Source organism: Prinia subflava, chromosome 9, assembly GCF_021018805.1.
Source record: "Prinia subflava isolate CZ2003 ecotype Zambia chromosome 9, Cam_Psub_1.2, whole genome shotgun sequence".
Classification (NCBI taxonomy): domain Eukaryota; kingdom Metazoa; phylum Chordata; class Aves; order Passeriformes; family Cisticolidae; genus Prinia; species Prinia subflava.
Window position 1 is genome coordinate 7,278,812 of NC_086255.1, and position 23,128 is coordinate 7,301,939.

Sequence of the window (23,128 nt, forward strand, 5' to 3'; positions counted from 1 at the left end):
CTGTTACCAACGTGATTTGCCAGTCACAACACACCTCATTCCCTGAGGTACAAACAAAACCCCACAAACAAACCAACCTAAACCCACACAAAACAAGAAACAAAGAAACCCTTATTAAAATGATTCTTTTAGGCTACAGACTGCTGACACCCAAGCTGTGCATTTCCCCAGAACAAACTGCATGAGATGGACCCTCACACTGGGAGGGACGATGCCACAGGGATGGCTGCACCACCAGAGAGCCCAGTTCACCTTTTCTGGGGCTGTGCCAGGCACAGAGCACCAACAAACTGCTCTTGCTTTACCTCTGCTGTTTGTCACAGGACCCCTCTGGTCTGCTGTACTTTGTTTTCTTCTATAGGGGTTTGTAAGCTAAACCTCTGCAAAATCATCGTAAGTTTTAGAGCTTGGTGTCTCTCCATGAAAAAAAAACCCAAACAAACAACAACAACAACAAAAACCCCAAAAAAACACCACAGCACAACACCCTAAACCAAACACCCAAAACACCACTAGACTGACCTTTAGGCAATCATCATTTTATTGCTCTGTTTGTGGTGAATGAGGAGAAATGGGATATTTTATATCACCTACTAAACTCCTCTCCATTAGCCAATGCCTTGGGTACAAAAAACTTCAATAAACACAATTTGGACCATCCACAGTATTTAGGAGTCTGATTCTGTGGGTACAGTTCGTCTGAGCACAGTGATTAAAGTCAACAACTGTGAACTTGTGAAATAAAGTCACGGCTGTTCTAGAAACTCAGAAAGTCTGATGAACATACCTGTCTGTCACTGTGCACATTTTGTGAACACTTCATAGTTATTGGGAAATATCTTCCCAGCAAGATTCCAAAGCACTGTAACTAATCCGTGTCTATTCAAGTTTGTGACATTTTATAAGATAGCTGAACTTTTAAGGAGTATTTCAGTGGAGTTTTGTTCACGTTCTAGAATAGTTGTTCATTGTAGTTGAAGCCCATCCCTGCATTGCTGCCAGAACCAAATCCCAGGCACCAGCTACTGCCTTTCACAATCTCTGACACATGAAAGCATTAGTAGTGATGTGCTGTGCTTTGTTAAAAATAATAAGCTGTTGAACAGAGCCGTCATTTTTAATAATTCCATAAAAGTGTTTATAGAAAAATCACACACATGAATTAGTTGAGTTTAGCTGGCTTTTCTTAATCACTGTAATATATGGTACAAACCCAGCTAATCTTTGGGAGGTGTGAAGACTGTACCACTGAATATGAAATACACAATTATATAATGTAAGATTCCAGCAGCTGCCTGTAATTGGCCTGGACCTTCCACTGGTGCAAATTAGGGAACACAGTTTGAAGGCCTCTTTGTGGCATTTCCCAAGATTCAAAGCTGGTTAAGATCCTGGTTTGATGGTAAAAAGTCATCAGGATTTCAGACAGAAGACAAAAAAAAGCAATTTACCTGAAGAAGGTGACAAAGAACTGCACCAGATCCATGATAGTATTGTGCTGTGAGAAGGCAATCTGCAAATAAAATAGAAGTAAATTACAACATTTTCAGACTCAACAGCTCTCTTTAGGCGAGGGCTTTATGGCTCCATGGATGATTACTTTCAGTAATTTCAGTCTAGTCTGCACACACCTGCATTTATGATAAAGTGAGATGAGCAACTAATTCCCATATCCTTGCTTGTATCAAAATACAAACAATGGAAGATAATACTTTTACTGAAGTAAAGTTAATAGAAATACCCACTTAACATGAACAATAAAAACGATATGAAAAATATTAAGAAATCATATTGTTATAAATTGTCCTGTTTATAGTCAACTGTTTTGACCAACAGCCTCTTCCATTTTAATAACACTGAAACAAGGTTTTAGAGAAGACAAACAACATATAGTACTTAAAATTAATGCATTTAAAATATTTTAATTGTATAATATTTAAATTAATGTATATGTTAATTTAATTTTTTCAAAAGATAAATCTGGTGCATAATAAAACAGTTTCAAAGCAAATTACTTTAAAGCCAAAGTAATAAATATTCTTTTGGGCTACACTTTTACAGCCTCACCAGAACAGGCATTAGTTCAGCTCCTCGCTGTAATTTTTGTGAATATTTAAGAATTATCTCTAAGACAGCATATACATAGAGACATTCACACTTGCATGCAATACAGCCTATAATTATTTTTGCAAGTACTTTTTGCTAATGTTAAGAACAGTACTTAATATTTATGTTATATCTACAAATATCCATAAGTCCCTGTCTTGCTCAGTTTTTCAGTCTATAATTATCAAACTAAAGATACAGAGAATCTTCTACTTTGAATAGTACAAAGTGTTTATCTAACTGTATTTACACTCTTTTCAAATAATTGTTGGGTTTAGAACTCTTTGTGAATTTAATATTTGATCTTGACTAGTAATTACCTGAAATTACTCTGAATCTCTTTCATAGCTCACTTGTGAACTTTTGAAATGATAACTCATGATACTCAAGAATTTACTTTTTCTTTTTTTTTTTTCTGTTTGTTTGTTTGTTTTGTTTTTGTTTTTATTTTTTTAGGCCAAAGCTATACTGTGTGTTGTGCCAGCCAAACACAGCTAAACACAGAACAATTACCTCAAAGATAACATCTGAGAAAAGACCAGGAGACTTCTTTGGCCCAGTATAAAGTGCATTCCAAGCATAAACAATTGTTTAAGTATACCTTGAACAAAAATGAAAGCTTTCCAAATTCACTTTCTATACTTTAAATGCTGTCTGGATTTACTTCAAATACTATTTAGTACTCAAATTCACTCCTGGTGTTTCCAGAATGTTATTTACAAGTACCACAGTTCAGGTGATGAACTAGCACAAGGAGACAAAAACATGCCAGTTTTGACAGAGTTCAACTATTGTGACCTGTTGGAATGCTCTTTGTTGAAGGAAAATTTAGATTTTGCACTACTACATTTATTTTCATTCAAAGTGTCACAATTCCTTCACAGTCTGTGTTAGCCTAGAAATAACTCCAGTCTGCAATCAAACCCTGCAATTGGATCACAATCATACCAGGAAAGCTTCACCTCAATTTTTTTTAAGAAACTATAGTGCCTCTATTTCTCTTTTCCATCACACAATAAAAATGATGTAAGCAGATTTACAATATTTCAATTATTTTATGTCATTATCAATAATTAATTGACTTGCACAGTCCAAAGCTCAAGCATATAAAGTTTTTGCACAATAATGGACACAAAAGGAATGATTCCACATTTTCCAACCTCTATTAATCTAATCATCTACTCAAGATAAATGCAATTTTCTACTGCTGGAGTGAATGTTTGGAATTTGTGGAAGAACATCTGTCCATGAGATTTGATTGGTTGGTTGTATGGGATTTTCCTGAAAGCACTCATACTTTAATGCAGAAACAATTTCTCTCAAAAGTAATTTCCAATTTTAATCAAACATCTTCTAAAAATTACATTAGAATTCGTGTTTAAAAGATGAACTATAGTATTTTCTGAACAGTATCATGCATCATTGACTAATTTCAACACAGAATATTAACAAAAAGAATACATATTCTAATTATAAGTAGACCACAAAGAAGCAAGTAAATGTCATGAACCAAGGAATGATACAAAGAACCATAATACAATTAAAAAGGTTTATTTCCATTGGGATTTCATAAAGATATGAATGTAATTGTCTTTTTGCTTGTGTCTATACAGATAAGGGACAAGAAAAGTTCTTTGAACCCAAGGTTTTCACTTTGGACTTAGATATTGGAGACAAATATCTCCTTTCTTAATTTGTATCATACCTTAGTAGTTTCCCCAAAACATCTAAAAAGCTCGTGGATCCCACAAACATTCCCTCTGCCTTCTCTTACAAATACGGAAGAAGATAAATATCCTTTCCATCATGTCCCGTGGAACAGAACCAAGTGTGGAACATAATTTTTTATAGTAAAGGATAAACTCTATGAGTTATTGTTATTATTATCATTCCTCTTATTGTTGTGGGGAACTGCAATTGTATTCCATCAGATCAAAGTAACACCAATATACTACGGATTAAATGTAGAAAATTGCAACAGAATGAAAAGAATCCAAAGCCAAATGTGGGGTTTACATTTATATAAATACATACACACGTGTTCTAGCTCAATGTCTTAAGAGATAGGAAATCCTATGAAGAAAATGCTGATGAGTAATAAACAAACTGTGGGATTCTTCCAACAAACAGAAGACATGTCTATCTTTTTTCTCTGCCACATTAAAGTTTTTGAACAATATGGTTTTAAAAAAGCAAGCAAACAAACAGGTTTAACAACATGTGGCCAAATGGAAAACAAGGCATTGTGACTGCTGGCAAATCCTTTGCAGCAATTAAGGATTCAGAAGTCAGCTAAGAGCAGAATATACCAGAGAGCACCAACACAAGGATGCACTTCAATCAACATTTCAAAGCATGGTACTTCTTAACTTTTCACGTTTTGGTTACGCACATGATGAGGAAATACACTTTACACTGAATATTGATGGATGGAATAGGTCTGTTGAAAGAGGAACACCTGCTGAACATAGATTTTTCCAGCCTTCACAAGTTAATGTCTGCAGGAATGGATTCATTTTTCCCATTGCTCCAGCTCATCTTTACCTTGACAATATCATTTGCAGCAGTAATGGAGTCCTACAGAACAATAGGTCAAGATCTGCTCCATGACAAAAATGAGACAATCTTCAAAGTCTAACTCAGGGATAACTTTCATATGGAAATAGCAAGTCTGCCCCTAGAACTTTGTGTTTTATTTCAAAAATACAGGTGTCAAGAAGCCATCTCCACAATTCTAACGACACCAATCATGCAAAAGGAAAAGGAAAACTAGGCACTAAATCAAAATTGCACATTTGCAGAAACCAGGAACATAATCCGTGAGAATGTTTCATATATTCAAATAATGTACACAAAAAGCAATTATAATCTGTGCTCCATTTTATGACGTTACCCACTAAAGCAAACTCCTAACTGTTCAGGCTCTCAAATCATGAACAAATATTTCTGTTAATACAATTTTTCCATCTTCCATTGTTAATAAATTAAAAATGAACAAATAAGAGAAAGTAAAATAAATACATGGCAAAACTCTGATAGAAGGTCTAATTATTAAACCTGGAAACATAATGCAATAAGGTCAGACATAACCCAAACTAAACTGCCTGGACTGTGTTGATTATGCAGACTTAAACCCTGCAGAATTATTACTTCCTTCAGTATCATCAAAACCATAATTTAATTTCTTCTTGGATAAAACTATTATACACTCCCACACTGGTGCTAGGTATGTACTGAATCAGAAGAAATGGATACTGACTGAACATAAAGGCTGACATATTTTGGTGTCCATCATCTTTCAGATTTTCTTGAGGGACACTTTCTGACCTAGGCAACTTCAAACAAAAAATATGAAATCTGAGGAAAATAGTTCTGTAGATGGCTACATTTTTGTGTATAACGATATTTCGTTTAAATACTATTATAAGTACAATTATATATTGGGCTATCTTTAGAGAGAGTAAAATTGGTTCTGACTCTTCCTTCACATTGGACTTCAGCTATTAAGAGTGGCCTTCAAAAGTGAGAGATGGATGGTAGGAAATTGTCACTTTCCCAATAGAAATATTTAACAGGCAAAGCACAAAATATATTTTCCTTTCCTTTGGAAAACAGAAATTCCAAGAGAACATGGTAAGGAAAGGACAAGGTTACCAACAAATTACATCTGTCTAAACAAGAGAAACATTAAACTCTTGGAGGCTAAAACTGCCACACATTTATTCCATATATTGGCTTTTCTAGAACTTGAAAAAGAAATTTTGAAACGTATCTGAATTTTGCCATGTGGAGTATATCTGACCTTGTCCCATGTGTGATCCTAGTCCAAATTAGTCAGCTAGCTTACAATAATCAGCAGAGATAGGAAGGTACTTCATAGGAGAGTGACTCTAAAATAGATGTGGAACTCTCATAAATTGGAAGGAGTTACCCTGTGGAGCTGCCATTTCTCTCCCCTAACAACACTGGGATTCTGTGATTAGTTTAGACTGCAGACCTAATGTCAAACTTACAATATAAATAATGCTAGGTGAGATAAATTTCTCCCATGGTTTCTAAGTACTCACTGGGCATTTCGGTAAAACAGTGTAATGATAAAATAGGCAAAAGAAATATTTGTTGTTGAGATTAAAAGATCTGAGAAGCAATATGAAGCTAAGAGGCTGCTAGCAGAATCATACCTCCTTCTGCTGTGTTAATGCCTGTGAAGAATTCAGTCTGATGTTGACAAACAGTCCTCCCAGATGATAAGATTTAGTGATAACAAAACTTTCATACTGATAACATAAATAGAAAATGAAAGATAACAAAGAAATTCAGGCTTCACATCAAGATTTGATAAACAGCTTCCACAGATTATCTCTGCATGCTGCAGCCCTGTCTCTCATGCTGGCACACATTATCCAAATACCCACCCCTTCATTTCTCAAAAAATGTAATAATTACAGTTTATTATTTCCACTATTCAGAGTCATAAAAGGCTGAAAGACAATCTAGTTTTGTATTCAAGTAAGATGAAAGATACTTCTAAATAAGGTTATAACAGCTGAACTTTTTTCCTACCTAATAGGCACCTTATCCATTCAATTCAATATGCATATGCCACTTCTTTATTCAATTTTGTGCTTGTATAGACATACGAACTGACGTATACCACACAGGAAAACCCAACATGAATAAACTCCAGGAAGTGAGGAGAGAATCTGGGGGAGGGAACAGTTATTTAACTTACAGTTTTATTTAATGTGCAAAGCATTTTCATAATGATTCATATGGACATTATTAAGAAATTGAAATATTGAATATTAAAATCAATGAAAGAATGGAAGAAAATTAGAAGACATAGACAAGAGACAAATGACATGTTTCAAAATTAAATTTAAAAAAAAAAGATTAAAAGTAATTGGCACAAAGACCTATAGTACTCGAAAGTTATTTTAGACATAAATCTTTGCAGGATTGAGTTCTCCTACAAACTGTGTGAAACAGCAGATTTCTAGACATCTTTCAAAACTCTAGTTTTTAAAAGTCTGCCTAGATTAAATGGACAGGATGAAAAATTAGAAACAGAAGTGAAGGGAATGAAGTGAGAGAATTTGTCAGGCAGAGTTGAATGATTAAATTCTACTACAAAGAGAAGCATTGCATGACGATATGGTTTTGTTTGTCAAGCTACATTAAGAAAAAGCCATTTTTGTCACTTGCTAGAATTGAATTTTCCTTTCAACCCCAGGTTTCAGCTTTCTTGGTATGACTTCTTCTGACATCTTATTATGACTTGATAAATGAAGGAGTTCCCCATTAGGAAAGCTGCACCTGTTACGGAATGTGCTCTTACAGAGTCACAGAAGTGGGGACGGGGAGGAACATCACAAACTGAGCTTGTTCAGCTTCCCTCTCAAAGCCAGGTCAGCACCAGATCAGGCCAACAGTGCTTTTTACCAGGTAAATTTTGTAAACCTCCAAGAGTGAGCATTCCACGGCCCATCCAGAAAATCTGTTTCAATGCACCATTGCTAACACAATGGATTTTTTCTAATGTTCAATCTGAATCTCCCAAGGTGCAGATTCCACTTCTCCTTGTACTCTGAAGTTTATAAACAGAAAAATGTCCTGCACATAAGATATTTTTCACCTTGCCTAAATACATTAATAAATTTACCCTGAGCTGTTTGAATGACTGCAGAACTTAATTTGATGGTCCTGACATTTAATATTCATGCCTATGTGCATGTGTAGAAACATATATATCAGAGATGGAAAACCTGCTGCTAAAATGATAAGATTTTTTTCAAATTTCTTCAAGTCCTTTATTTTTTGCATCTATGGTAGCACTGGTTATGCTAGATAATCTACCAGTTAACAAACTGGCTGGTCTCCAGCCTAATAAAAATGATAATAAAACTTTTATGAGGCTACAAAAGCTAAATTTTTAAAATTTATGCAATGTTTTGTTCATTTTAGAAATCAAATACGTGGTTAGAGAAGGCAAAACATGCCCTGAATTTTGCATAAAGATCATGCCATTCAAAATAATGTATGTAAAACCCATTGTGAGATGACAAGAAAAGGGCAAAGCATTTTCTTAAACATGAAGAGAGTAATTTCCCAAAGTTTATTGTTATAAATGTAGAGCGTGCTATAAAGCTGTTGGAGCTGTGGAATAAAAATTTGGTATTTGCAATGGCACTTTTCTTGATTACTGTGGATTAGCATATTTATGAGGTTACTCAGCCTCAGGTTTAAACCCACAAATCAAAGGTTTATATTGGCATGGGTAATGGATTACACAGGAGTCTGTGGCCTACAATATCCCAGAGGTATCTGTCTTTCAGAAGATTTATGTCTATAACACCACTTTGTAGAAATTACACTTCTGATCTTTTGCGTGGTGCTTGGTGAATCCCCTTCTCTAACATCTAAAACAACCAAAAAGCAGCATTCCCAGTCAGCAGAGAAATTCATTGATGTATTTCCTTGTTCTCCTCCTCACCTCTTGATGAGGATGAAAGACAGAGGCTCTAATTCCTTGATGTATTCAGCACTGCTACAATGAGAGCAGAAGTCATTGTGAGCAGATTTGATGCAACTGCTTCTGAAAAGTGGAAGGAATCTGCATTCCAGCAGCTATCCACAACACAAATACCTGAATTTTGTTCATCCTATGAACAGTACTGTGATAGAACGCACATAAAATTTTTTTAAGTCTTGCTTTTTTCTCCACAGGTGAGTGTGGATTATATTAATATCAGAGGTAAATACCTACTGATTCCCCTTTGGCTTCAGAGAAGCCAGGATTTCAGAGCAGAATGCTAAGACAAAAAATTGAAATACTTTGTCCAGCCTCTCATAAAGACTAACCAAAAGAGAAGCCAGGTAGGCATTTTCAAGACTGTCTGTACGCGAGTGAATCTTTTTGATCATCATTGTAAATGATGACAATGGAAGACACCAAAATCTCATTAAACTCTACAGAGAAAATGTTCTTCAGCTTTATTATTACTTCAGTCTTTTACTGAAGATCCACATCTCATAGAAAAGAAAAGTAAAGTATGCAAAGAAGGGTAAGGGAGTGGTTTACATGTGCATGAGGATGAAGAGGACACACAATAACCGATCTAATTTAGAAGAGCCAACATAAAAAGGTAACAGGAAAAAACTCAGGCAGATTAAGCTCTCTGTATTGAATGTTTATTCCACTGAAGGAGAAGAGTGGGACTTTGGATGTAAGAGATGATGTTCACTTATCTGTACAAGGGGCAAGAATATTGTAACAGATCTTCTGCGGAAAGAACAAGAGACCACACTAATGTGAAAATATTAATTCCTTCAAATAAGGGGAAGTGGTTGACTAACCTAAAAAACACCCAACGAACAAAGAAAGAGACTATGTAAGATATAAGCAAGAAAATGAGTTCTAGGTTTTTCCTTGAAGAGGCGATCAAAATGCAGAAAGTTAGAACTGAGACTTTTACAAAATAAATTAAAATTAAATTGTGAGGATTAACAGAATAAATTGTGATTCAATTTTGTTATGTTAATTTTACTCTCTTTCATTTAACTTTCATCGTTCACTTGAAACTGTTATTATAGTGCAAGCTGTAATAATTTTGGAAAAAAAAGCAAATACAACTGTCAGCTTGAGATTTCAGTCACCCTCGTAGTACATTGTATAGAGTCAGGGTGATGGATCACTGACATATCTCTGAGGATATGCTGTCACAGTCAGAAGAGCATTTGTATGAAAATGCAGAGAAATGTGTAATGGAAACGGCAGAAACCTTTTAACAACTTGCAGGAATTAGGCTGGGAAAGGTGCAGGAGGAGTACCTGGGTTTCAGGAAGACTCAGAATGATGTAAAACCAAAGAGCAGGGCTGCTCACCTGAAACTGCTTTCCAATAAACAAGACCATGCTGCCTTTTTGGAATGACATTCTGGAGTACACTGACAGGAACTGGCAACAGTCATCCCCACAAAACTACAGCGTTTGTACCAAAACTTCTATAACTGAAATGTGGACATGAGAGTGTAATGTATGAATGTATGACCCAAAACTGGGGTCTGGAGGATACCTGCAAAGCTCAGATCGAGCTCATGGACAAGCAGCAAGGAACTTCAGTAATATTTATTTGGAACTTCAGTAATATTTATTTTAATTCATAACGGCCCTACCATTGAAAAGAAAACAAATATTTAAAGTTGTCAGCAATGAGTGTACTTTTTATTCTCACTTTTTAAAAACTGGATTTCCCAGTATATTTTCCAGAAGCTCTAATTGTTTAATCAGGCTTGTGCAAATCCACAATAACCATTTGTCTGTTGAACAGCTTTAACAAAATCAAAATCCAAAGAAAACAAACACTTTTGCAGCTAGAGCACTTCATGCCTTCAGAGAGAAAAACAAAAATACTTTTCAAGAGCCCTACATAATTATGATGCTGGCCTGCACTCTGTCAAGACATGGGTTGTGCCTTTTCCTCCCTCGTGTTGAATACTTCATACCAGCTTAGAGCAGAAATGTTCAGATCTGCTTTTGGGGGTGATTGTTCAGCTGTCGAGATTTTTTTCAGTTGAGTAGGAAGACAGAGGGTATCTGCATAGATGAATTTGATCTCAAAATAGTGACTATCATCTTCTGGCAAAACAAGTGAGTGAGTCAGGGCAAAGATCCTACGTGCAAAAAACCCACATTGAGAAAGATAAACTCAGCTTCTGTTACACAGACATTTACTTTGGAATTCTGAAATGCCTCATTTGCTGTTCTCAATCTATATGGCAGGGGAGTAAGGCAATAAGAAACTTATTTAGAAGAGTAAGTCTAGTAAAGATCAGGTATCTTCCAGCCTTCCTTTATACCTCAGAAAAATTTCTTCTTTTAACATTTTCCAAGTGCAATCTGGTAAATTTGGTAAATTCGAGGAAATCATCTAACAAAATTTTGTTTCCTAAACAACCAAAGCTACAGAACATAGCTTTGCATGTCCTGTGTGGACAGCTGTGAGCTCAAAGATTGATTTTAAAAACTGCATCCACAAGATTTTTAGTAAGAGAACAAGAGAGGTGATCCCAAAACATACCAGCTGTGGGAAAGACACATTAAAAAATGCCTGTGTTATCAGACATCACCAAAGGAAACAGAAGAAATTACTTATAAAAGCATCAATTATTCCCAAAAATTTTAGACAAAATTTCAGAACAAATTATGGAGGGTTCTGCAGAGAGCTAGGAAATTTGAGGTCACTATTTTCTCCCATAGCTACCAGTTTTCAAAAATTGGCTGAGCTGGCCCAAAAAAACCATAAAGCAGTTTTGATGAGTCTTTAAAGGAAAAATTACTTCCCTAAAATTTGAAAAATGGGAAAAGGTTCTGCTTGAAAAACAAAACAAAACAAGTGAAAACTTGGTTTAACCCTGGAATATTTTTTTCTGCAAAGTTTTAAAAACTAAACCAATCCAACTTTCTCCAAAAATTTTCCCACAAAATCATCATATTTGACAAACTCCCATTATTTCGCTCTATAAGCCTGATCAGGCTTTTTTAAGAGAGATATGAGCAGGGCACAGAAGAACAAATACTTTAAAGGCAATTCAGTCTCTCTGGCTCTACGTGCAGGAAGGTATTGAAAAAGTGAAGTTAAGAAATTAAAATCATATTCTTTACTCCCTGCAGGGTGAACTTCTCACATAAAGATTTTAAAGGTATATATCTTGCCAACAGTCATTTGTAAGAAATATCCTCAGAGTATTCCAGGAAAGATTTTCAGTATGTTTTCTGGGACAAAAATACAGCAGAAAGATGTCTTCAACTAAATGCACTGACTATCCCCAAGAAGAAGGGGGTTTTTTTCCTCCTTAATGATTACAGAAATTCCCCAGATCTTTCCAACACCCTTTTCCAAATGAGAACACACTCATGGTTTTCACTGAGACAAGAACATAAATATAAAAAAATAGAGATTTGTATATTTATTTTTCCTGAGAATGAACGCTTAATTGGTTTCTAGCTGCAAGTAAGGGGGTTTTGCAATTATTTTATGCATCTGTAGAGGTCTTAATGCTGATTTATGTTGTTTACTGAAATCTCAGCCTGGTGGGAAACAGTACAACAAAACCATGCGATCATATTCAAGGGTTACAAGTGATTTCCACAAATGAGATGTTCTATACTGCAAAACTCTTTCAATACAAATCATCCTCAATAATATATTTTTAAAAAATGCTAAGTTAAAAGCGATTATGTTCCAATTGTCTTTTTAACCTTCAACCTAAATCCATTCAAATTGAAAACCAGGAGATTCCATTTAAATGTAAGAATTATTTTTTTACTGCAGGGAGGATCGAAGGCTGCAGCAGGCTGCTCAGACAGGTTGGGTATTGATTCCCAATCCTTGGAGATATTCAAAACCTGACTCAACAAAGCCCTGGACAACTCGCTCTAGCTGACCCTGCTTCAAGGGGTCAGGCAATCTCCAGATGGTCCTTTCCAACTCCAGTGGTTCTGTGATTCCACGAATAAGCATGATTATTTCCCTCCTCACCATTGTTAGTACGGGTTATTAGGTCTCTGTGTCAGTAATAGAAGAAAAGACAGAAAAAGGATTTCTGAAAGATTTAATTTCCTCTCCATTTTTCCAAGGCTGGGAAGTGCAGAGGCATCCACACTAAAAGTGCTCACTTGAAACAACAAATAACATCTAGTTCAAGTGAAACTTAACCTTCCCCATGTCTTGTACCAGAGAGTATTATGCTTTTTCCTAGTTTTAAAGCATAAAATACATCTTGCAGATGTCTCTTTATATCACAAGAAAAGAAAAAAGGGTACCAACTGATATTTTGGCAGAAACTGGCAGACACTTAAAGTTTGCTACACCAAAAGTTCCTGAGAGAAATGCCCTGATTCAGGTAATGATGACAAATACTTGGATGTAAAATAATCCACACATTTCCTGCAACGCCCTGTTACAGGAGCACCACTCTAATGTTTATGGTTTGTGAAGAGCACTTCTCTGTCTTTCCATTATTGGCCTGAAGAGTTGCACTGGGAAGTGTTATCTCCTCAATGACTCCACCTTTGAACAATACCATTCATTTCATCTTCCTGAGGTTCCTTCCAGCCCCAACCACTGTGTGAGATAATACAATAATAAGCCACAGTTATTGCAGTTTTTAAATGATCTTTCAAAAAAAAAAAGTTTATTCATTCTTAATTGCTACATTTCCAATCTTGGTCTTAAAAAATCCAAACCCAATTGTTCACATCTGCTTAATATCCTTCCAAAATTAACCAAGTGAGAGATTTTAAGTGTTCTGAAATTGAATCCTAATTAATGTATTACCAAAAAATCTTTGCATACTTTTTCACTAAGAACTATATAAAATACAAACTACTGTCTGCTCTAGTGTTTATGTCACTGAACTTGTTTATTTTTGACTATTTATTAACTTTTTCTTGTGACAAAAAATCTTAATGCCAAGGATGAAAACATCTCCTTATTTAATCAAGTCTCTACCATAAGCATTCCTGATGCCTTTTTCCTAAGAAATGAAGAAATCCTCCTTATTTTCCTTTACATCTTATCTACTAAAATTCTATCTATAGATTTTAGTGACTTTTCAAGGTTACCAAATATTTGTTGTGCTATAATTTAAAAGCCTGATAGGAATCAAAGATACCAGAACTCAGGTGCAATTTCAGGTCAACTTCTTTATTGAAGGCTGGTAGGTTTTGGTTTGTTTCCTGGACAAAGTCATTATACCAATATTTCATCTGAACACCTCTTAAAGATGTTGGGTATGAAATGTAAGCATCCCAGCTGAAGTGAAAGGCAATCAAAGCTTTCAAATCAAGGGAAAAATCTTAATAATTTTTCATAATTCTTTCAACATAATTTAGCATAAATGTGTTTCCTACTTAAAATTCAAACTGCCTGACAAATTTCAAAATCCAGTATTTAAGCAACAATTCATCTATTGATTGGGATCTAAACTATGAGCAGATAAGAATATTGGAAGAAATTGTAACAAAAATGCACAATACACTCCTTAAAACCCTCAAAACCAAATGTGTTTTCCATAGAGATAACTGATATTCCCACTTTCAGATTTTTATCCTACTCAATATTATTTCATCAGAGTACTTGTAGTTCACCCATAGGCAAAAGTGATCTACTAAAGAACAGACAATCTCTCAGAAATCTTTACTGCTTTCTGTGGATTGGACTGTCATAAAAAGCTGATTTTCTAAGACAGTAGGTCTTGCACATTTTAATTGCAATTGGAGATGTGGAGAGGAGCAAAGCCCGAGTTCAAAGATGAGGCTGCAGTCTGTAAGCAGATCAACAATTACAAACTGAGACCAGAGTTAAAAATCTGAGTTCTGGAACACTCAAAATTAACTTTTTGAACCTGCACTTTGTATAATCTCCAAAGCACCAGCAGCTCCATCAGACTGGAAGAATGAGAAACTGCATCAATTTGGCCAAGAGCTCTCATCCATCTGTTTGGGAGTAAAAGTCTCACTTGATGGGTCAAGAAACACCTTACACCTGAGTACCTATTTCAGATGCAAAATTGCTGGGTTTATATATATTTTTCTATTAGACATCCAAAGGAGAAGCTCACTGTTTTATATAGTATAAAGGTAATAGCTACATAAATGTTACAATATTTAACTTGTTGAAAGAAAAATTGCACCTTTATTTTTTGAAGCCTGTTCCAATGCTGCACTTATGTCATATAACAGAGCTTGGTTTAAAGTATAAGTATCCATAAAAAGGTGATATGATAATATCTTGTGCTAATGGTGCCATTATCAAGCTATAAAATGATGCCATTATTTTGCCCAACTGTGTGGCTTCATGCCCAAGGCCGTTGTTCCAGCTGGGAAGAACAACTCAGTAATATGGCATATTATGAAATTTCCCTAAATATGTAAGAGGTTTCATAAATGGAGTGCATTTATGCAAGCCACGCTATTATGTAATAAAACAGTCTCCTGATTTATACCTGAGAGTGGGAAATCATGTCAAACCATCCCTTTCTAGGACTCAAAAAATGAAATATACATTTTGAAAGCTAACTAAAACGGAAAAAGAAGTTATATGGAACTCATTCTCAATACCTTCTATAAAAATTATTTCCCACACATTCTGGAAGTAAGCCAGCTGTCAGAATTTAGGGTGATAAATGATAAACAGGTTAGTGGTCAAAAACTAAAAAAAAATTCCTTAAAGCTCTCAAGGCAGTGTTTAATGCACAAAACCCAGTGACTATAAATACAGCTAAGTATGACATCTGCAGCATTTCTCCTTCATCTCGAATCCTGTCTGTTTTATGTACACAAACCATACGACACCTCTTACTCTGAGCATTCTTGAGAGTCACAGAGTCCCAGCTTTGTCTCTCAAATTCAAGAAAAGACGAGCTGACAGACCTGCAATGACATCTTTACAAATTCATTATTAACATCTGGCCAGTTACTAGTTTTGTACTTCAAGCATGATCATTATTCTTCATGCTCACAAATTGAAACTGCAAAGGGAAGAATAATTCTTGGCATCATTCTCACATAAGAGGCAAATCTAAATTATGACATCAGTTACAGATTGACTCAATAGTAAATTACCAAATCCAATTTACTCAGGACCTTGTAATTTAGTTTCAATCTAATTTAATTTAATTTTAGCTGTGATATATAAATGTTGATTAGTAGACTATTGCATAAGAATATGAAGTATTTAAGTTTCTTAAGCTACTAATATTTAAGCTACAGTAGTTTGGGGGGGATTTTGGTTTGCTTTTTTTCCTAAAGGCAGAAATGAACAATATTAGGAAACATACAAGCAAATGTTAATGAAATTATATCTGCTATCTATGCCAATTAACTCTACATCATAATTTTCTGGAATTCAAAATAATTCTGAGCTAGATAATAAACAAACTGAGCTAGAAATGCCCTCCATTATTTATACATCAGGCCATGCTGACATGGGCTTATTCTCATGAAAGGTATGACTACAACTGCTGCTATTCAGAAGTCAAGGATACTTATGTTTGAAATTTGGATTTTTATTTTTTTTTTATCATGCGATTACCACTCAGAGAGGTCACAGAGTTCTCTGATCTTTTTGCTTTTGAGGTCTTCCAGTAGTGAGTGACAGCACAATGAAAGGAAACTGTAAAGAACCATGCAAACACACACCAAAATGTCACCTGTTTCTTTCCCTGCTTTTGCTGTGTTGTCCTTACTGGTCTTTACTTCAAGGCAGGTGAACAGTAAAAACTAAGCTATGAGAAGCTGTATTTAACACAGTTTGACAAACAAAAGAATTATAAAAATCAGGATAAACCTAACATTAACTGTCATTTGCTAATTACGTGGCTGTACCTAAACTAAAGCTATAAAGGTCAATTAAAATAATCTGGCAATTTAGGTAGAATTTTATGCTGAAATATTCACTAAAAAATTAAAAACTGCCACAAAAACAGTCAAGCTACATCATAAGTTCTGCCCCTGGGGCCACGTCCCTGCGCAGCTCAGCCCAGGTTCCCTTTCTCCTTCCCAGAGCACAGTGCTGGCTTTTCCTCCCTGGGTGCAGGACTTTGCTCTTCCCTTTGCTGCACTCCATGAGGTTCTCTCAGCCCGTTCCTGCAGCCCCTCCAGGTCCTCCTGGATGCCAGCACAGCCCCTTGGCACAGCTCAGCCTCCTTGCATTTCTTTGTCAACAAAAACCTTGCTGTCCCTTCATCCAGATGAGTCCATCAAACCTCATATCACTTTTCCACAAGTGATCATTTCACTAACAAAATATTCCATAGGAACAACCCAAATGGACAGATCTAATTTGACCTTTGGATAAATAGAAGTGTTACAATCTATTGCTCTGATAATGAAGTTATTCTGACTTATATAGGGAAATTAATATGGAAATGTATGGAAACAATTATGTAAAGGAATATACATATATATACTCTTTATATATTCATATATAATATCTATATATAGTTACATATAGAAATGAAAAGTAAATGGCATCAGGAAAATGTACCCACCAGGCCACATTCAAATTGAGATATCTGTATATGCCACTCAGCTTATCTCTTCTCATTTTATTATCTTCCTATGCCTACCACCAATTTCCTGACATATTTTATTTCTAGTACAATAGAATAGGGAAGGGGAAGGTATTAAATTAAATAGATTTAATATTGTTGAACAAGTTTATTTAAATACTGATGCAGTCCTTGTGAAAAATTAGTTCAGCCTTACCAGATGAAATCTGTTTCTGGTGAAAGAAGGATTAGTAAATTCCTGTTGAGGAAAACTGATGCTGCTTTGCAGCCAATTTTTATGGTTGTGTGATGAGGAAAAATAGTTTGAAATCTATAACTTTTAGTGTCATACGAATCTAATTTTTCTGGCAGACATGTCTCATACAAGGTCAGTAGATAAGCATTTTCTGAAAATGCCTCAAAATGTCCTACAAGCATCATAAATCTACACAGTTTAGTTTTTCCTAACTGAAAAAACATCACCTATCCTTTTTCTTGAGAGAATAAATAGAGCAATAATTCCATATACCATTTTTTCTATTAACTGCACTCAACCTTTTATAAAAGATAATATAGCTTCATAGCATCACAAAGCAAAAGTAAGGATTTCACATATCAAGTGATTTGTAAGCAATCAATATTCAGGCTACTCATCAGAGCCCCCAACCACAGGAAGAATTTGTTTTCATTGAGATATGAATACTAAGTCAATGATATGGGTTTGAAAACAAAATACCTAAGAGACAGGAAGAAATTACCCTAAATTAGCAGAAGATCTCTGATGCTAAAGCTAAATTTTCTACTGAAAAACACATACAATAATGTTTTTAACAGGTGAGATAAAAAGTTTGCATTACACATTTCCCAAGCAAAAGAATTTCCACTCAGATTTAAAGAATGTGATTTTAAAAGCCCTCTAAAAGTTAAGAGGGAGAAAAGCCAGCACTGCAATGATTTTCCAGCAGAAGCCAAAGCAGCAGCTGCTGAGGATGCTGTAGCTGGCACCACCCTGCAGAGCAGCTCTGACGTGTGGGCACCTCCCAGAACAGAGCTGCTGGAAGGCAGCTTGGATTCCTGACTGAGAAACGAGCTGAGAGAGAGGAAATAACTTCATTTTCCTGACTGTTTACAGTGTTGATTCACGAAAGGGAGGACATCACAATTATTCTCATCAGTGGAATAATATTAAAACAATATTCATGTTTAATGCCCTTTGCTTGTGTGGAAGGGGAACTCTCTAAAGAAAATGGCTGGACATGAGACTATTGATGAGTTGGGAAGAGAAAAACGCTCATTTGACAGCAGGAAAAGAATAGAAAGTCTACTTTTTTTCCTTGAGAAGATTTTCAGCATGTAACTCCAGATTAGAAAAAGCAGATATGTAACTATACACAGTATAATGATGCTTAAACCAGAGCTATTACAAATATTCTGTTTGTACAGACAAGGGATTATTCAAAGGGAAACAAAATAATCAAAAAGGGTATTTTTTTACACTAAACATCTACAACTGCTGCCCAGAAGATTAAAGAGACTTTTGTTTTGGAAGGCAAGATGACTGATGAAGACAGAAAATTCCTTTGTTCTTCCTGTTTCTGAATATTGGAATGCTTCAATGAGGGAATAAAAGTGTACATAAATACAGGATCACATTATTACAGAAATCTGGAATTAGAACATAGAATTTTAAGTGCTTAAGCTTTAATTTGAAAACTTCCTTGATGACTATGAGGTGCCAACAGATCACTCTGACTACTTTGCAAGATAGAGCCCAATGATACAAATCTCTTACACTTGGAACCTCTGAAATCGAAACAAAAATAAAATTACAGCATTAATTAGGACTTAAAATCCTTATATACATTTTTTAATATACTACACGCAGGTATACAAAAATAATACTCTCTTTGATTTTGATCTCAACAAATTTTGGGTCAGTTCAAGGCTCTTCACAAGCTATTTTCTATGCATTTCATATCAACTATCTTTGCAAAAAAAGGATGAAACTGAACAACAGTTTACACTGTTAGGCAGCAAAACTGTCAACATACATGAAAACCAAAACAGACAAGGACATAAGAAAAAGAATGTTCTGTATGAAAGTCACATTTGGTAGAAACATAGCACCCTTTTGCTTATCACGCATTTTCCTCTTTTACTAATCCCAAAACTGAATTTTACCAATATATAAGGTTAATAGTTGAAATTAATTTGACTTCTAAGATATTTCAGTTATAAAAACTGCAATCAATAAAATGATAATACTTATCAACCCTCACAATATTTTTTTCTACTTGTTTCCACGTCTTTCTCATTTTTCCATTAGTTTTTTCAGGACAAAAGCAACCTCAGGGTGTGACCTGAAGGAGTCTCCACTCTGGTTGTCCTCTTGAAACCTCTTAGCTTCACCCTCAGAGAGCTTTTGTTTCTCTTTCGAGTTCTAGTGGGCAATTCTGAATCTCCTTCAACAATATCCTTGTCTTCTCAGAGCACAGTAAAAGCTCAGTGAATCAAAGATTTTCAAGGCATGATAAAACAGTTCAACACTCCTTTTGTAAATCCTGATGGACACAGTTATTTCTGGCCAGAGGTGAATCAAATATTACGCCTTGCAACAGCTCAGTATTTGCCAGTTAACTCCCCAAAATGTCTGGTGCCTTAGAAAAGCACAGGGGCAGTTTTCCTCAAATTAAATACCCACTTTAAAATTTGCTGAAAAATATGGTTATTTCATGCAGATGAAGACAGATGAAAGTTTACTTACACCATCATCATAACAGGGGGAAAAAACCTATAAGAAACTGAGAAAAGCAATTAAAGCTATTCCTTCATTTTCAGCAGCATACCATAGCTTCTCTTCTTTGAGAATAGACTCCTTTCCATCTCTTACTAAATCATGTTTTTATGCTGACTTGTATAAGGTTTTGACTAATAACTAAAAAATTATTTGCATATTGAGATTAAAATAGAGAAAACAACCATAAAGGTAGGTTTGTATGTAAATTTTGCAGTACAACCTGCCATGAATTCAGTGCCAGAGGACACACAAACCCACAGAGCTCTCCAAAACTCGTGTGATGATTCTGTGAAGCAAATGAGGGTGGTCCCTTTGCATTTCCCCAGTGCATGTCTTCAGCCAAAGCAACCCCTTGAATTTTCTCTACTGCTTTATAACAGCTGTAAAGACTCTATTCATTATAGGATATAAAATAAAATCAAAGATAAATAATGGCTGATATCACAGAAGTCATTCAGAGTACCCAGATGCCCCAACATCTTCCAAATATCCAGATGACTTAAAAATGCTACGCAGTTATGATCTGTGACTTGCAGAATCTGGTAAGTGGGAAACATTTGTGAAGAAAAAGGGAGCAGGGCATTAGCAATTATCAACAAAAATATTGATTAGTTTGGAAAAAAAAATTACTCCTGTCATGATTTCTTGATTTAAAAAAAACTTTGGGAATTTCCTTTAATCTGTTTGATAACAAAATGTCATTCATTTTGTGTCTACAGGTCAACTACCTTTTACAGAAACATTAATGTACTACTGTTCAAATTAAGTGGTCAAGAAAAAGATTCTCCTTAGCAATATTTTCAGATCAAAGAAATAACTTTGCTACTGAAAGTTCAAAACACTCAGTTATATTCTACCACAAGTGGCACATTGAATATGAAAGTTTATTTTATCTGCATGATTAAACCAAAAAAAGAAATGACAGTAACCACTGATTAATTTCTAAAATATTTCACAGAACTAAGACTGCAATAATATAATTAGTCAAAACAAATTCAGTGATATCTCTAACCACTTCTGAATGCTGTTCTTTCATACTTTCTTTCTATTCCTAAAACAAAAGACAAAAACCCCCCACTAACTTTGAGAACAGAAGGTTGTAGCAATTTATCAATTCCCTGAGCAGCAGGGCAAAATAGTCAATTCAATTAAAGACCATGTACTAGACCAATTGTGTTCTGGTTCCTTGTGGAGCAAAGGGCTCTAAGTGTCAACAAACTGGCAGTGAAAGAAGAGTCAATTGGTAAAAGACCAATTTCATTTGTTTTTAAACTGTTCACAGGAAACTCACAAAGCTGAAAGTGGACCAGTTTAATCCTCCTTTTCTGAAGCCCATTAACTGCTTTGTAGTAATCACTGCTTCTATGAAACTTCTTTTAAAATTGTCAATTATTGCTCCTTCATAACGAAATCAGAGATAATTATAAACACTCTCCATCCCCACTACTGTTCCTCCACAATTCTTCAGGGTGGCTTGAAGGATACCTGTGTGTCATACCATAAAAACGATGATTTCAATTATTTAGTAAGATGTCATCAGTGCATTCACTTCACTTTTGTTGTTAGAAATTGTTCATATCAAAAAATGTACACCTCAAAAAGGGGAAAAAAATCACAGAGTATTCAAAAAAGAAAATTATATCACAGAAAACAACAAAAGCACATCAAGTACAGCAGATGGGACGTATCTGCTTCCCCAAAGGAGAATCAAATCTGTGCAGAGAGGTGGTTATACAATTCCTTTAAAACATCTGGTTTCAGAGGTTTTAGAAACTGCCTGTGCCATCTTTGCTTTCAGCTTGTCTAAACTCAGTATCTCCCACTGGCATTTAGTCCTGTTTGGTCTTCTTGCTCCCTTTCCCCATCATCACTCAAACAACCTGAGCTGCAGAATCATCCTTTAAAGTCTTCTTAAGTCACTTCAGTATTGTCTCAAGTCACTTTTCCTAAACCTCTTTGCAGTTTTTACTATCCTCTGAACTCTCAAGCTGAAACCAGGAAGAGCTGAGTAGAGCAAAAGGACTGCTTTAAAAATTTTATTTAAAACACCATTCTTCACTACAACTAATGCTGGTTTATGTCTTTGAATGCCTTATCATTTTGTTCTCTTTATATCCTGAGTTCCTGTTTGAACACTGTTAATACAAGAAGTGTCAGCTTAGCAGTAGAATTTTTGAAGTATAATATTACTTGGTATGATCTTTTAAATGACTTGCTTTTGCTATATTGTAGCTTTAAAAAGCCTTTAAAAACCATAGCATTAGCATTGTATATAATTAATAATAATTGAATCCTTCCCTTTAGAAACCTGGCAATGTTATTGCAATGATGTAGCATTTCCTATTAAGTCCTTTCTGATAAAAAACACAATTAACCTTAGCACACCTAATATTATATTGTTAGTAAATTGTCACTGCTGTATCTTCCATAATTATCAGTTTAAACTAAAACTACCAAAATGAAAAATCCATTCCACCACACTTTGCTTCATTACACCACACTGACATGGAGTTAATAAAGGTAATGTTTAAATATCATAAAAAAAAAAAAAAAAAAAAAAAAAAAATTCAAAAATATGAGCAAGAATTTAAGTATAGGTTATTTCAGAAAAAATAAAAATTGGCACACAAAGTATTTTGCACATAGTGAATGTAACTGCAATAACTCAGAATTTTGCCAGTGGAAACAGCATGTGAGTGGACATGAACAGAAACTGTTGGTTAAAACCCATGCTATCATGCCATTTATCACTGTGAATGATAAACCATGCAAAAACATCCCACAAATGAAACACCAGTTAATGATCTTTAGAGTATTTGTAACCTCAGGAGTATAAATTCACATTGGTACTCCTATGACAAAGCATCTACATCAGGCACTCAGATTTCACTGGTTTCCTTAATTGAATAAATTCTGTGATACTAGTATACAATTTGAATTTGTCACCTCAAACAAAATCAGTTTGTTAGTTCAAGTGAAACTGTTATGAGAATGTTGTTATTATTATTATTATTATTAATAATAATAATAATAATAATAATAATAATAATACAGAAGTCCTGTCCCTTTTCCACCTGGCTACAACAGGTGTAGAATAAACAGCACAAAAGCAACTTCCTGGAACTGCATCAGCCAAGCATAAAGAAAAATACAAATGGAATGTGAGGCATCT

At 35.0% G+C, this 23,128-nt stretch overlaps 1 protein-coding gene across 3 annotated transcripts in view; it reads right to left on the minus strand.

The window, feature by feature from the left end:
• The window catches only part of ATRNL1 (attractin like 1), a 425,861-nt gene that overhangs the window by 211,287 nt on the left and 191,446 nt on the right, over window positions 1-23,128 (minus strand). For all 3 annotated transcript variants that reach the window (XM_063405246.1, XM_063405245.1, XM_063405247.1), the window contains exon 25: window positions 1,452-1,513. In XM_063405246.1, the coding sequence (XP_063261316.1) occupies window positions 1,452-1,513 (62 nt within the window). The remainder of the gene's footprint in view (window positions 1-1,451; window positions 1,514-23,128) is intronic.